This window comes from Alosa pseudoharengus, unplaced genomic scaffold (assembly GCF_046254945.1).
Source record: "Alosa pseudoharengus isolate Yale_2024_CS ecotype anadromous, Long Island Sound unplaced genomic scaffold, YU_APseudo_1.1 YU_APseudo_1.1_scf_10, whole genome shotgun sequence".
NCBI classification, from domain to species: Eukaryota; Metazoa; Chordata; class Actinopteri; order Clupeiformes; family Clupeidae; genus Alosa; species Alosa pseudoharengus.
Genome location: NW_027468565.1, coordinates 26783524 through 26798523, shown reverse-complemented (window position 1 = coordinate 26798523; position 15000 = coordinate 26783524). Strand labels below are relative to the sequence as shown.

Here is a 15000-nt window from a genome sequence, read left to right as displayed (position 1 = left end):
TGTGTGTGTGTGTGTGTGTGTGTGTGTGTGTGTGTGTGTGTGTGTGGGGTGATCCGGGCTGCTTTGATAGTTCCCTAAATGAATATGGATCGGCCCATCAGTCACATGAAAGCTGGGAGGAAGAGCGAGGGGGAGATAGGGGGAGCGCCAGAGACTGATCTGAATACTGGGTGTGGAAAGGGAGTGTGTGGTGTGCAGAGCTTCACTTCATTTCAGTGTACGTATATGTTCATGTGTGTGTGTGTGTGTTGGTGCATGTGTGTTTGTGTCTCAGTGCACGCAATTCCAGCTAATGTCATGGTATGTATGTTTATGTGTGTGTGTGTGTGGAAAAAAAAAAAAACATAGATTTAAGATAACTGCAGAAAACAGGTCATTAGCCCCTGTGGGCCCAAGTGCCTGGACTATTAATCATGATGCGGTGATAAGCCCCAGAGAGCAAGCTACACTGCGGAGCCGTTAGCCGATGGGATGAATGGTTCTGAAGCGCTGGTACTGTGTGTTTGCACAGTGTCACAGTGTTGGATTCTAAGCAGTGTGTGTTTGTTTGTGTTTGCACACTGTTATGCGTGTTATTTATGTAGCGCCACGCATGCCGTTTACGTAGTGTTGAACCAGCACCAATTGCCTTTTTTGTGCCGGACTCATGTGATGAACCCTAGGGAGGACTGGAGACAGCATCAGGCTGCATTCCTCTCTTTCGCTCTCTCTCTATTTCATTCTATCTCTCCCTCTCACACACACACACACACAGACTCCAAATAGGTTTTCTCTGGGGATCTGAGCTTGTTTGGGATGGCTGTGAGTGTGTGTGGACGGGGGGGGGGGGGGGGGGTTGTTGGGGATATGGCGGGACAACGGCTCGTTGTCTGCACCTCATCCTGTTTGCCCTCCTTCTATCATCATCAGCAGAGTAGTAAACTAAGTTTAGATAGTGTTGTAAGGAGCACCCCCCCTTCATATCCAGAAGCTATGGTGGATGCGACAGAACATCTGGAGCCACTTCTTACAGTGTCCTGTCACTGCGTTGGATCACACACTGACCAGATCGGCCTCTCTGGGCTGATAGGAGAGAGGCTGACCAGGCTCATTGATGCTTTCTTTTAAATGACTTTCAGAAACAGGCAGAGAAGATGGATGATCTCAACATACCGTACATAATCTCAACCATGACCAGCGTCACACACTCAAACACACACACACACACAATATTACTAGAGTGGTGAAGGAATTTTTTTCTCTCCAGTGTCAGGCTCCTTATGTTATCATTGACTGGCTTCCTCTCATTGCATTAAGGGGAGGCCATGCTGTTCAGTTGCCAAATGCCTGCAGGCGTTTTACGGTTTACCTTCAGGTTATTGGAGCGAGGCATGTGGAATCACAGTGTGTTGGCAGCCGACGGCTTATTCCACAGGATGGACCGGGACAGGGTGTGTGTGTGTGTGTGTCGGCCAGTCTGTTTCTGTCGTCAGTACCTATAGAGCTCGGCCCCTGCACGGATTCGCGCCTGTCCTGCTGGCCTTGTATATTTCCGACGCGGCTGCTCAGCCACTCTGGCCATCCATCAGTATCGACGCGCGCGCGCGCGTGTGTGTGTGTGTGTGTGTGTTTTGTGTGTGTGTGTTTCTGCAACTGTGTTGTTTGTTCAATGTAAAATATGTGCTGTCACAGCTGTGGTGCTGAGTGGTTTGTCCTCAGAGCAGAGCAGAGACTGCTCAATGACATTCTCATTACCTCCAGAAAACATCCACTGGAATGTCTCAGATCTGTGTACTTTTCACTTGATAAGATTCACTTCAGAGAAGGTCTCTAAAAATCTGCTGTTCATTAAATAGACCATGCCTCTGGCACTTGACTGATGAATATTTATTGCCACTTTAATGTTTATTCTCATGTCCATGAACTAGAATTCTGTGAATTTGAAATATCCTTGCCATGAATGAGCCGCGTTAGCAGAGCTCAGTCTAGATGTGATTTGTTGGATCAATAGTGGCTATTGCAGGTGTCCTGGCCCCGGGCACCATGGATGAGCCTCGTTGTTGGTGGATTAGCTGTGGTCTGTTGTGATCTATCGTAGTTGGTTTTGGTCTGTTGTGATCTGCGCTAAGCATCTCTGAGACTGGCGGCTCCCCTCCCATGTGTTACGGGCGCAGTGGCTTGGTGTGTCTTGGTGTAGTGTGCCGTGACGTGGCCTGACTCTCTGCAGACCTGCAGGTCCAGCTCTCTGAGGCCCTTGTGCTGATGGATGAGGGTCCGGGGTCTTGGGGGAGCCGTGGGAAACAGCGGCGTGTTTACTCTGCACTTTCTCCGGAGCTGGACGGTGCTGGCCGCCGGAGTGATTTATAGCGGTTTATGCCATCGCCTCTCTCAACGAGGGGACCCATCAATTCCCCAGCGTACAGTAAGCCCAGTGCAGCGCTCGGCATTTACAACAGTGAAAGACATACACAGAGAAAAAATCAGAGGAGGATTTAAAGGCCTTGCTTTCATGGGAGTAATTTCACGTCATTTCATAATAAAGTTGCAAAAAACAAGCTATATTTGCACATCACCCTTCATGTCATTTGGGGGTTGGGAGTCTGCAGGCAAAGTGTTGTTCAAAACAGAATGGGCGAGCCAAGTACCGGAGGTTGTGCAAGTTTGACATTTTGAAAAATGATTTCCAAGAATCGCATCTAATCTCCGAAGAATGTGTAAACCAAGACAGCTTCATAAACTCTCAGATGAGCTAGAATAATGATACTGGTCATATTCTTGGTCAGTGTTTAAAGATACCACAAGTAATGTCAGCATTTCTTGCTAATGCCCACCAGACTTGATCTCCTCCCTCTATGCAGCAACATATATTTCAGGGACTGCATTGTGCCTCAATATTTGATTGATCAGGCCAGGTTAGGAATTTCACGGTGGCCACAACGGCCATCGTTGCCCCTTGCGTTGGCCGTGATGCCCCTTTGAAAATCAGAGGTTTACAGGCCACGGTGGCCTTGGTGCCCCCTTCTTTCAATATTCTGCTTTGCGTCCTAATAGCAATTTTTTTTAACCTATGGCCTATCAAAATATTTGTAGCATTCACAGCGCAAATTAATTTAGTCTTTTACGCAGTGGAGAAAGGGACAGCACAAGAAAGAAAGTTCACCCATTATTCTCAGTTGAACTACTCGCAAAGTAGCCTACTCATCACACAGACATCACAAGTATCACAACAAGCTTTTTCTCAGCTTTTAAACGATGTTAGCCACTAATTGCTGTGGTGAACGGTTCGTGAGAAAAGTAAATAATATAATTTAATTTAATCAAAAATTCTACTGAAGGTTTTGCGTCCATCTCCCTACCCATTCATCTCGGTGGAATACTTCACGAACCCTTCGTTTAACAAATGACAAACCATATCAGAATAAACAGAAGACCTTACCGAACACAAAGGTGTAAAGCAGTCCCCTGTACAGTTAGCCGTTCCAGAGTAATCCCGTTTTAAATTTGCAGTAAATTTTGACATGCGTGGATGTCTCCAAATTTGGGCTTTAAGTTTTGCAATGTGTTTAAATTGTTCCACATGATTTCATAACGGGCCAAATAAAATAAATGTTAAATATAGCCTAGATATCTGTAAATATTAGATGATCAGATGATTTACAGTTCTATGTAATATGTCATGTTTAATGTTTTTGTAATGTTTCATACAGTGATGCAGGTCTACTGCAGTGAATAGGCTAAATACAACTTTGATCATTTTTATAGCCTACTACTGTATAGTTAACTTTGGCCTTGGTGCCCTGACATGTGGCCTTTGTGCCCCCCACCAAATATGCCCAACTGAAGGCCAAGTGGCCTTGCCCCCAGAATGGTGAAATTCCAAGCCTGGATCAGGCTATTGTCAACGTCACCCATCATATCTGATGATTGTTCTCGGCGCAAACACATTATTGCTTTCTGCCGAGAAAAATAAATCCTTGTTCTTTCATTATTAGGCACTTTTACAGTGTATTTTATGATGCAAACTGTGTCAATAATGTGGGATTATTTTTTGAATACTCCTTTCTCAGACTTCAACCAGCACAAAGACCAATCCAAACACAGTTACTGCCAGAGTTCAGGCTACATCCGTACCCCACCCGTTCCCATTTCCACACCCACAATTTTTATAAGCCTGGCTCTCTCTCTCTCTTTCTCTCTCTCTCTCCCACTCTCTCTTGCTCTCTCTCTCTCTCTGATAGCTGATAGCGGGAAACAGTGAGGGGAATAAGACAAGAAGACAGACAGTAAAGTTGACACTCAACACAGAGCAAATAATAAATGCAGATCCTGATGTGAGCCTCGTGCCCAGCGGGTGGTGTGTGTGTGTGTGTGTGTGTGTGTGTGTGTGATGCTGGGCTGATGGTGAGGGGGAGAGGGCTAAGTAAAGTGCTAATAGCCCTCGGGGCACTATCAACCCTCTGCCGCTCACCAGAGACACAATCAATACTTAAGCCCATCATTACGATTGAAGGCGCGTAGTTAACTCTGGTTCACAATCAGTCAATTCCGCCGGGTCAATGAAGAAACAGTAGCAGGGGAAAATAATCATTCTAATTAAGAACGGTGAAAACTGACAATTCTCCATTTTTCTGGATGCCAGCAGCAGATCTTTCCCGGCCCCTCTCTCCACCCTTCTGCTCCACACACATCGATTCCACTGCCTCACCTGCTGACGCCCTCAGATGCCTTTGGTTTTAATTCCGCTGGAAGATGACCCTGGGAAACACCTGTCAGAACATTGTGCGATCGTGTCAAAGGGGGCTGGAAACAATATACTGGGGGTGGGAATTGTATTAGCGGCGTCAGCCATTTTATCCACCCTAAGCATTATTTCACCCCAGGGCCCTATCAGACGTCCTGGGTCTGTCTGGACGCACACCGCCCACTGCTGTGTTTTGTTATTCCCTTCTCCGTGATGTAGAGCTGCGAAACGATGAGGCCCTCGTCTCACTTCAAGTGAGGAGGTTTATGAAAGAAGTAAATCAACCTGTGCTCCAGTGAGATGACTCCCTGGAGATAATGGTCAGTATTAAGACCAGGCTCTGACGAGCACACACGGTGGTCTCTGTCGGATATAAAAATGGCACACTATTCTAAGAGCATTTTTTAAGGGGAAGACTAACGCTAAGCACTGTGATTGCATGCTCTAATGTGCACCTTGTCGTCTAGCCCTCTGGCTGCAATACCCCACTGATTACAGTTTTGCCATCAGAACATCTGCCTCCTCCCCCACTGCTTCAGCCCCCTCAACCCTATATCTACTCCCTCCATTGATTTCCACTCTGCGCTGTCCTCACCCACCTGTGTTTAGGCTATTGGCCCTGGTGGTGACACTATCTCTAATTATTCCTGTCTCCCTTGGAGGACGACCAGTAATGGCCTCGGCTTGGCTCCTGGCTGACTTTACTTTGGGGGTGACACTCGGCGTGAATCCCCCCTAACCCCCCCCGCCCCCTCCCTCCTCCCCCGTAATAGCACCTGAATGATGGGGGGCAGCTGTGCCAGCCGGCCCATCAGGCCCATCGGAGGCCTCTCCCCGCACGCCGCACGCTAATGAAAAAGACCCAGTTTCATCAAGGTGAAGTGCTGTCCTAATAGGGCCTCATCAGCAAGAGTGCTTTGGCAGGTAGAGGGATGGACTTCCTCAGTGCCAGAAGCCCTCCCTCTCTTCATTAAGCTAAAAGGCAGAGCCGTGCCTCTAAAACAGACCCAATAACCTCCACAAGGGCCTGGCTGAATGGGAGGACTCCAAAATGCAACTTCTCTCGGGAGAAAAGGCCGAGTGCGTGTCCATCTGGAGCGGGCAGGCGGCGACAGCAGCTGCTCACAGTGCTCACTTCTGGGTCAATATTTCCGAGAGTGTCGCTATAAATGAGATATCGCAGACCCTTTACCCAGTCTGTACTAAATTTCTCATGAGAAACAAGACTCAAAGTGTGTGTGTGTGTGTGTGTGTGTTTTTGTTTTTTTCGGTGCAGGTTATATATCGCTTTAAATGAGATATCGCAGGCCATGTATCCAGTCTGTACTTTCTCATGATGAGAAACAAGACTCAAAAGAGAGTGTGTGTGTGTGTGTATGTATGTGAATGGCCGTGCATGTTTTGTGTTGCGGTGCAGGTTGTGCAGCACAGTAACCATGTTGTGGCTGTTTTCTTTTCCCTCACAGGGGCTTGGAGAGGCTTCTGCACGGGGGACCACCATGGAGGGGGACTGCCTCAGCTGCATCAAATACCTCATGTTTGTCTTCAACTTCCTCATCTTTGTGAGTTCAACTTCCTCATCTTAGTCCTCCCTTTCTTTCTTCCTCTCTCTCTCTCTCTCCCTCTCCCTCCATCCCTTTCCCACCAGAATTATCATAATGGTTTTCTGTCCAAAAAACAACATTTCCCAGAGTACTCCCAAACCACCTGGTGCCTGGACCTGCCCCAGAACATCTCTGCCTGCCCCGATGGGGGGCCAGACACCGCTGTGCAAATGACCGGCTGTTATTTTATGCAGTCCTGAGACGGGGGGGGGGGTACACGACACATATTTTATGTCCGCTCTTGCCATCTCGAGCGGCAACGTCCAAAGGGTCACCCAGATTGCTCATCAAATGATGTCTTTTCACAGCCATATCAAAACAAGGCTCTCAAATGTCAAACGGGGAGCCGAGGTGGGGAGCTCAAATTAAAAACAGGAAAGAAATAACCCCCCACCTCCCCTCCACTGCCCATTCCCCCCTATCCCAATCACAACCATGTGAGTCCTTGTGGGCTATTTGCGCTACCTTGACCCTTTGGGAATGAGGAGCCGGAGCTGATATTTATCTCTGTCAGTGTTTAGCTCTTCTCTTCTCTTTCATCTCCTCCTTCAACCCACTGGACCGAGAAAGGAGGACAGATAAGAAAGAGTGGATTAGAGAATGAGAGGAGAGAGAGGGAGAGAGAGGGAGAGAGAGAGAGAGGGATATATATAGAGAGAGAAGGAGAGAGGGAGAGGGATATATAGAGAGAGGGATAGAGAAGGAGGGAGAGAAAGAGGGAGAGAGGGAGAGAGATAGAGAGAGAGAGGGAGAGGGATATAGAGAGAGGGAGGGAGAGAAAGAGGGAGGGGGGGAGAGATAGAGAGAGGGATATATAGAGAGAGATAGGGCGAGAGAGGGAGGGAGAGAGAGAGGGAGAGGAAGAGAGATAAAGGGAGAGAGAGAGAGGAGAAAAGACAGAGGGAGAGGGAGCGAGGCGAGAAAAGACAGAGGGAAGGGTCTGCCTTTTCTTCCTCATCAGGAGCTGCTTTGATCACACACTGCTGGGCCTCTTGGGCCTCCTCCACGTGTGCAGAATATGGAGTTGACCAGGCAGGTGGGAGGAGGTGGGGTGGAGTGGGTGGAGTGGAGTGGGTGGAGGCTGAAGCATGTCTGGATGTCAGGATGTCAGGATGTCATTGAGACGCTGTGTGGAGATGTCAGAAAACATCTAAAAAAAACAAGGGCAGTAATGAGGAAAGAAGTGCAGTTCTTCCTAGAGAGAGCCTGGCCAGCCGCATATTCCCCTCATGGTGGTGAAGCCCTCGTCAGCATATTTCCTCTCTCATTCTGAATCAGTGAGGTGAGAAGCACAACAGAGTCCTGCACCGCTCCCCAGCAGAATTACTGCCATCTGCGCTCGCCAATATTGACTTCGCACCTTAAACGCTGTCTATCATAAGCTACCTTTGAATGCATTCTCCCTGAATATGAAGCCGCTGTTTATCGCCCGCAAGCACTCTGTCTGCCAGGCGGCTGACTGTGGGACAGACACTGACAGATTGCTAATGCGACATTTATGAAAAGAATCCCAGGTTCGACTCAGAGGAGAAAGGGATTGTGTGAGGTGTGTGTGTGTGTGTGTGTGTGAGGCTCTTATCTCTGGCTCTCCTACCCCTCCCTAATCACCAATTCCTCCTTTCCCATCACTCGCAGTCCCCCCCCCCCCCCCACCTCCAGCTACTGTCGCCTGCTGGAGTTTCTGTCAGGGTTTTTCAGTGAAAGCTATGGGGGTTTTGTGTGTGTGTGTGTGTGTGTGTGTGTGTGTGTGTGTGTGTGTGTGTGCGCTTCTGAGCACAAACCTGACAGTGTGTGTGTCTTGTTTGCGTCTTGTGTGTGACAGGTAGATGATTGGGTAAAGCCGAGCTGGCAGAAGGACCCCCCCCCCCACCCAACCCCCACCCAACCCAACCCCCACTCTGCTCCAGTAATGTGTCCATGTGTTGCTGCTCCAGTATCTCCACACTCCCCATCTTTACACTCCCCTTCTTTGTTTACCTCCAGCTGTAAAGCCGTTTTTATGTTTGGGTTTATTTAGCAAGTGAATCAGCGTGGTTATTTTGGAGGAGTCTGAACTAAGCAAGCCTAGATAAGTGTAGTGGTGGGTGGCACACACTTCAAATCACTTTTTTTTAATTCTGTGAATAAAACAGCAAATGTACACTGTTGAGTGTCAGAATATGCCTACAATGTTCTCCAGACGCAAACAGAGCAGGGGCAACATGAGCACCGCTGATACCCCAGCACAGAGTGTGTATTATCTCTACAGCATAGGGGCTCCAGGCTGGCTGTATAGGCTCTCTAGATAACCATGGATCTCTCTCTCCCTCTCTCTCTCTTCCTCCTTCTCTCTCCCTCTCTCTCCCTCCTTCCCTCCCTCTCTCTTTCCCTCCCTCTTTCTTTATATCTCTCTCTCTCAATCCCTCTCCTTCTCTTTCTCCCCCCTTGCTCTCCCACTCTCACACACACTCTCTCTCCCTCCCTCTCTCCCTCCCTCTCTCTCTCTCTCTCCCCCAGCTGGGTGGCTCGTTCCTCCTGGGCGTGGGCGTGTGGGTGCTGGTGGACCCCACGGGCTTCAGGGAGATAGTGGCGGCCAACCCGCTCCTGTTCACGGGGGTCTACATCATCCTGGCCATGGGGGGCATGCTCTTCCTGCTGGGCTTCCTGGGCTGCTGCGGAGCCATCCGGGAGAACAAGTGTCTGCTGCTCTTCGTGAGTGCCTCTGATTACAAATCAGTGTGTGTGTGTGTGTGTGTTTGTGTGTAGGTGTGTGTGTGTGTGTGTGTGTGTGTGTGTGTGTTTGTGTGTATGTGTGTGTGTAGGTGTGTGTGTGTGTGTGTGTTTGTGTGTGTGTGTATGTAGGTGTGTGTGTGTATGTGTGTGTGTGTGTGCGCGTGTGTGTGCATGTGTGCGTGTGTGTGTGTGTGTGTGTGTGTGTGTGCGTAGTTGTGTGTGTGTATGTAGGTGTGTGTGTTTAGGTGTGTGTGTGTGTGTTTGATGACAGGGTTAAATATCAGATTTAGAAGGTTATAATCCATTCATGCTAGGAGGAGTTTCTTTCAGCCTCTTGTCTGGTTTATGTTAGTTAGTAAATTAAAAGTGATGATTGCATTAATTTACTCTCTCAACCTTGACTGTCTACCCCTCCTGTTGCATTTCAACAATGCTTCAATGGGTCTAAAAGCTACAAAGCCTGACTCATCAGATCGCTGTTTGGATGGGAAGAGATGAGCTCAAACACATTTAGCCTCATAAATACTGGATCCTCAAAGTACTGAGCACATCGAGGATATTGGTTATGGCTCGCTTGGTCTTGCTCTCTTAGCATCATGAATACACAGACGGTGCATACTGCACTCTCTCTATACACACACACACACATACTACGCATGCACGCATTATGCTTCTCTATATTAAGGTAATTTATTTTACCTGTCTTCCTCCGCACAGTTCTTCCTGCTTATTCTCATCATCTTCCTGGCGGAGCTGGCGGCTGCTATCTTGGCCTTCGTGTTCCGGGAGAATGTAAGTCACCTCTGTGTTATCGGCCGTGGAGCCCTGAGAGAGAAAGAGTAATTGTTTTCATCAGAGCCGGGCAGAGCGGCGATACCCATGTCCTGTCCCTTGTGTCTGTGCGCAGCTCACACGGGAGTACTTCACCAGGGAGCTGAAGAAACACTACCAAGGCTACAACAACACCGATGTTTTCACCTCGACATGGAACGCCATCATGAACACGGTGAGTGAGCGCCGTCATGAACGCGGTGAGTGAGCGCTTCCCTGTCTGCAGGACCGCGTCACGTCACAGGCGTCAGGTGTCACTCAAAGTCTCTTCCACTCGTTCTCACCCTAAGGCCACTGCCACCATGTGCTTGGTCTTAGAGGAGTAGGTATGAGCCTCTGCAGTGTGTTTGGAGTCAATATCTGTTGTTAATCATGTCAAATAAATCAATAATATAACAACAAATTACAATTTTATTAACATGCGGATAAGACACTATATTCAAATGGAGGTCATAACAGTATACAGTAGTGCACACATCATATGGAGTTGATAACTACAGTTAATCAAATAGCAGTTGCTTTGCTTTGAAAGGATTTCACATTACACATTCAAGGAAAAGACCAAAGAATAGGAAGGCTAAGTCTAACCATCTAACCTCCCCCTGCAGTTTGAGTGCTGTGGGGTGAACAGCCCCGAGGACTTTGAGGACAGCCTATTCCGGGTCCTCCATCAGAACGACATGGTACCCAAAGCGTGCTGCCGGAGGATCACTCACCCTGGAGAGGAGCAGGAGTGCCTCATGGGCAGCATGATGTTCCGCTATAACAAGGTCAGACCCCGCGCAACCGCCACTGCCCTCACGATTGACCTTCACCTCCATGAATGACTGTATTCTCGACATTGCGGCCACGCCATTTCCTCTTAACATAAAGTGCAGTCTATGGACACTCAGGGCTAGATGTACAAAGAAAGCGCTAATACGCTGTGCAACGACATTAGAAAGGCAAACAAAAGTTAAGGTTGCTTTTGACATAGCACAATGAAGGAAATCTGGTGCTCTGATACTGATTCTGTTGTCTCTGAAAGTTTCTGTAATTGACGCAATACACCTGCTTTTATTGCGGAGGTTTTTCACTGCAAAACAGACTGTTTTCATACATAGCCTAATGTATGGAGGACTACCTAATTAATCGCTATTAACACTTCTCGCATGTGTCTGCGCAATACTCTTTTGTTACCACTTTAATCTCACCTTCCCATAAATGCATATGCATCAGTAAGAAAAGTGCAGATAGCCATGCGCTTTGATCCATGTGCGATCAGTTTTGTATACGAGTGCGAAAAGCATGAGAAACAGACATTTGGCGGTAATTCTTAGTGCGCCCAGCCCCCTGTGAAGACAAAACCACGTTGTTGTGTTTGTTCATTGAAAATGTCATAGAACTATTCTGATAACGACAGCTTGATTGAGTGAGTTGTCCGAGACTGCGAGTTGTCCCAAGTCCGAAAGTCGCCGCAATGTCGAGAATATACTGTATGACGTGATGTGTTAGACAGAACCAACAGAACCAATGACTGAAATAAGGGCCTTTTGCCAATAATGGCATTGGAACAACAGGCAGGGACACAGGATAATTCAGCCAACACTATGTAATTCAACCAGAAAGGATGTTTTTTTACCAGGTTTTTCTTACCTTGAATTGAGCAGACCGTCTCATAAACACTTTCCCTCCGTCTTCCATTTTGTCACACAGGGTTGCTACTCCGCAGTTGTGGACTACTTTGAGATGTACATCTATGTAGCTGGAGCTCTGACTATTGTGGTTCTGACCATTGAGGTAATATCTGAAGAATAACTTTATATAAAAACAATAAAAAAAAACATTATATTGTGTTTGTCAAAGCAAACGTGACACCCATTCCCTCCTCTCTGGCTGGCCTGGCAGAAATAATGGCTCTTGATTTGTGTCAGCCAGCTGAGAGTCTAGTGCCTCATGCAGTGCTTCTTGGCCTACAGCGCCCCCTAGTGGAGTTCCTGGGAATGCTTATTGTGATTTTATAGTCCCTCTTGTGGTAAACTGTTGCAATTGCAGCTCTCACTGTTATCAGTAACGGAGTAACGGCCATCAAAATAGCAAAATGGACTTGGTCACTGTGGTTGCCCTGTCTAAATTCACCACGGATAACTGGTTCCCTTCAAAGCATTACCTAACAACACAGATTGAATGATTTACCCAATACAACTGAGAGATAAAATGTGTGATGACTTTACATACAGTAAATGTAATATAATGTTAACATGAAGGTGGTGGTTTTTGTTTGTTTGTTTGTTGACTGTTTGTTTTCTCCACAGCTCTTCGCCATGGTGTTTGCAATGTGTCTCTTCAGGGGGATTCAGTAAAGACGGAGATTCAAGGAAGGACAATTTTTCAAAAGGGATATCACCAGAAGCAAGTCCATAAAAACAAAACAAAAAAAAAACATTTGTATAAAGTTTTTTTTTCTCTTTTTCCATTTTATATCTGACAAATTGAGAGAAATGTTATTGGCTGAACTACCTGTACTTCACAGCTGGACCTTTGAGGTACTTGGTGATCAAATAACACTGAGATGCAAACACATGACAGAAACACAAACAAAACAGCGTGCGTCAGAGAGCATATCTCGGAGGCTCTAGTAATTGGAGTGGGGTGGGCAAAGGATCTGGAGAAGCTTATCCAGAAGAGGAGGAGGACACTGCACTGACTTTGAATGAAGAATATTTATACTGATTAATGTTGGCTAGTCTGTACAGAAATTTGATTCTTTTTTTAATGTTTCACTGTATGCTTAAGCTACACCCATCTTCTAAAAACACAGCCCGACCACTTCTTTCTCCTGAGACACCAGTCAAGAGCTGTGTCAAAGCCACACATTCTAAATGCTGTGTACACTGTTGTAAATTTTGCCCTAGAAAACCACTTTCTATGTCTTTTTCGCCAAATGCTGAAATGTGTGTGTTAATTGAGTGTGTGTGTGTGAGTGTGTGTGTGTGTGTGTGTGTGTGTGTGTGTGTGTGTGACAGGGATAGAGAGAGAGAAACTGACTGTGTGGCCTTTTCCATAAAACCCTCAAGCTTGAAAGCCAACTTAAGTTGCATTTTGTATTGTATTGTGATGTTACTTGCAATAGTGATTGTATGTGATTTTAGCTGAGATGTTTTGCGTATGCCTTTGTATTAGAATCTTTAAAAATAAGGATGCCATTAAATGACTCTTCAATGTGCTCTGTGTTGTTCCTGATGTATTTCAGATTAGTTTCCATCTAGACAATAGAACATTTCATTGTTCATTGTTAATTTTGTTCATAGGCTATTTAAAGGTACGCAATGCAAGATTTTCACCTTTACACAGCCAATTTGATTGTAAACAAACGTGTAATAGGTGAATCGTTCACCTACAGCATAGACGTAGCGAGTTGCTACCGAGAAAACCAACCATGCAACTTCAAGAACGGCGGCTGGGCAAATCTCGCGAGAATGAAATATTACCTTGTCAGTAGACATAGCTCTTTGGAAATAGTTTTTTCCTGTTTTTAATCCTTCACCTCCACAACAAAAGCATTTTCATTGTGTACAGGGGGGATAAGTCACGAGAAGTTTGCTATTTACAACAGCAAAGCAAATAAGTCTATTGCAACTCTAGAGGGAGCTCTACAGCCTCTAAAATAGCTAAACCTGCATAGTGTACCTTTAAATCACACAATGCCGAAGTATGACATATGGCTTGGGCTTTCGTGCAAAAAGCAAAGTGCATTCAGTTATAAAAATGGACATCATCCTTACACCATGCAGTGGGCCGTGTATTATTATTATTAGTAGTAGCAGTATCAATAGTGGTAAAAGTGTCTGCTAAGAAATATAAACATTAAATACAGTAGTGAGATATGGTGCCAATGACAGAGAGATCAGGAGGAAACATCACTGAAGCACTGAGGAGAGTAGACAAGAGCTGTGTGTGTGTGTGTGTGGGGGGGGGGACCAAGAGGAAGATGTGGGGCAAGAGAGACCAATGCAAAGATCAAGGACTGACAGAGTTGACTACACAGGACATAAAAGAGGTAAAGAACCATGGAGATGAGGGAATGGACTGGTTTGAAAAAATAAAGCAGAAAAGATGAAAGGAAGGAGAGAGTTTGGAAGAGGGACAGCAAGTTATGGATGAACTATTTATTCAGAAGGAAAAACGAGAGAGAAATGGAACATAGAGGGAAAATTAGATGACTGGCTGAGAAATATTCAAACTAGAATTACTCTGCATTCACAGCCCTGAATTTCTGGTTGACATATACTGTACATTTGTGTGGCAAGGCATGTAATACATATTATAGAGTTGAAAGGAATCTAACCAGTTGATCTTTTAGTACACGTGAACGTGTACTAACTGTCCATAAACCATAAAATGTGTTGACAGTGACCATGAACTTTGACCTCCAAAATCAATTCATCTTAGAGTCCAAGTAAACATTCACACTAAATTTGAAGAATGTGTCTCAAGGCTTTGTTGAGATATAGCATTCAGAAGAATGTGACTTTCATAGTTGCAGTGACCTTGAACTTTGACCTTTGAACTCCATGGCTGTAGGCTCCATGGAGGAATAAAAATGTCAAAAAAGAGAGTGATGGATCAAAAGAAAAAGCCAAGTGAGCTTACAAATCATCAGAGGAAGTGTGAGGAAGCACACAAACTGGGAAAGCAGCAGCAGTGACTGAAGAAGCAGAGCTCGTGAGACAAACAGAAGCAGAGCTCGTGAGACAAACAGAGATCTGAATAAAATACCCAAATACAAGTTTCATATTTCATGGAGATGACCAAGGCTCCCTTTAAAAAAGATGGAAAGTATCTTCCCAAATACTCCCCCTCCTACCACTGCGACCACTACTACTACTATGACTAACAATAATAGATAGGCCTGCATACCAGAGCCGGACAGTAACGGAGTACATTTACTTGAGTACAGTACTTGAGTACAATTTTGAGGGATCTGTACTTTACTCGAGTATAATTTTTGGGGAGTACTCATGACTTTACTCAAGTACATTTGAGAGGCAAATATTGTACTATTCACTCCACTACATTTCTATCCATAACCGTGAGTACCCGTTACTACTTCTAAAAAAAAAAAGGAAAAAAGGAAAATCTCGAAAACCCTCA

General features: G+C 46.0%; 1 protein-coding gene across 1 annotated transcript in view; it reads left to right on the top strand.

Moving 5' to 3' along the window:
- Positions 1-13072, top strand: part of tspan18b (tetraspanin 18b) — a 40904-nt gene extending 27832 nt beyond the window's left edge. The window contains exons 3-9 of the mRNA XM_076301541.1: positions 6187-6282; positions 8821-9015; positions 9754-9828; positions 9944-10042; positions 10476-10637; positions 11563-11646; positions 12162-13072. Coding sequence (XP_076157656.1) covers positions 6187-6282; positions 8821-9015; positions 9754-9828; positions 9944-10042; positions 10476-10637; positions 11563-11646; positions 12162-12209 — 759 coding nt within the window. The 3' untranslated portion in view covers positions 12210-13072. The remainder of the gene's footprint in view (positions 1-6186; positions 6283-8820; positions 9016-9753; positions 9829-9943; positions 10043-10475; positions 10638-11562; positions 11647-12161) is intronic.
- The last annotated feature ends 1928 nt before the right edge of the window (positions 13073-15000 follow it).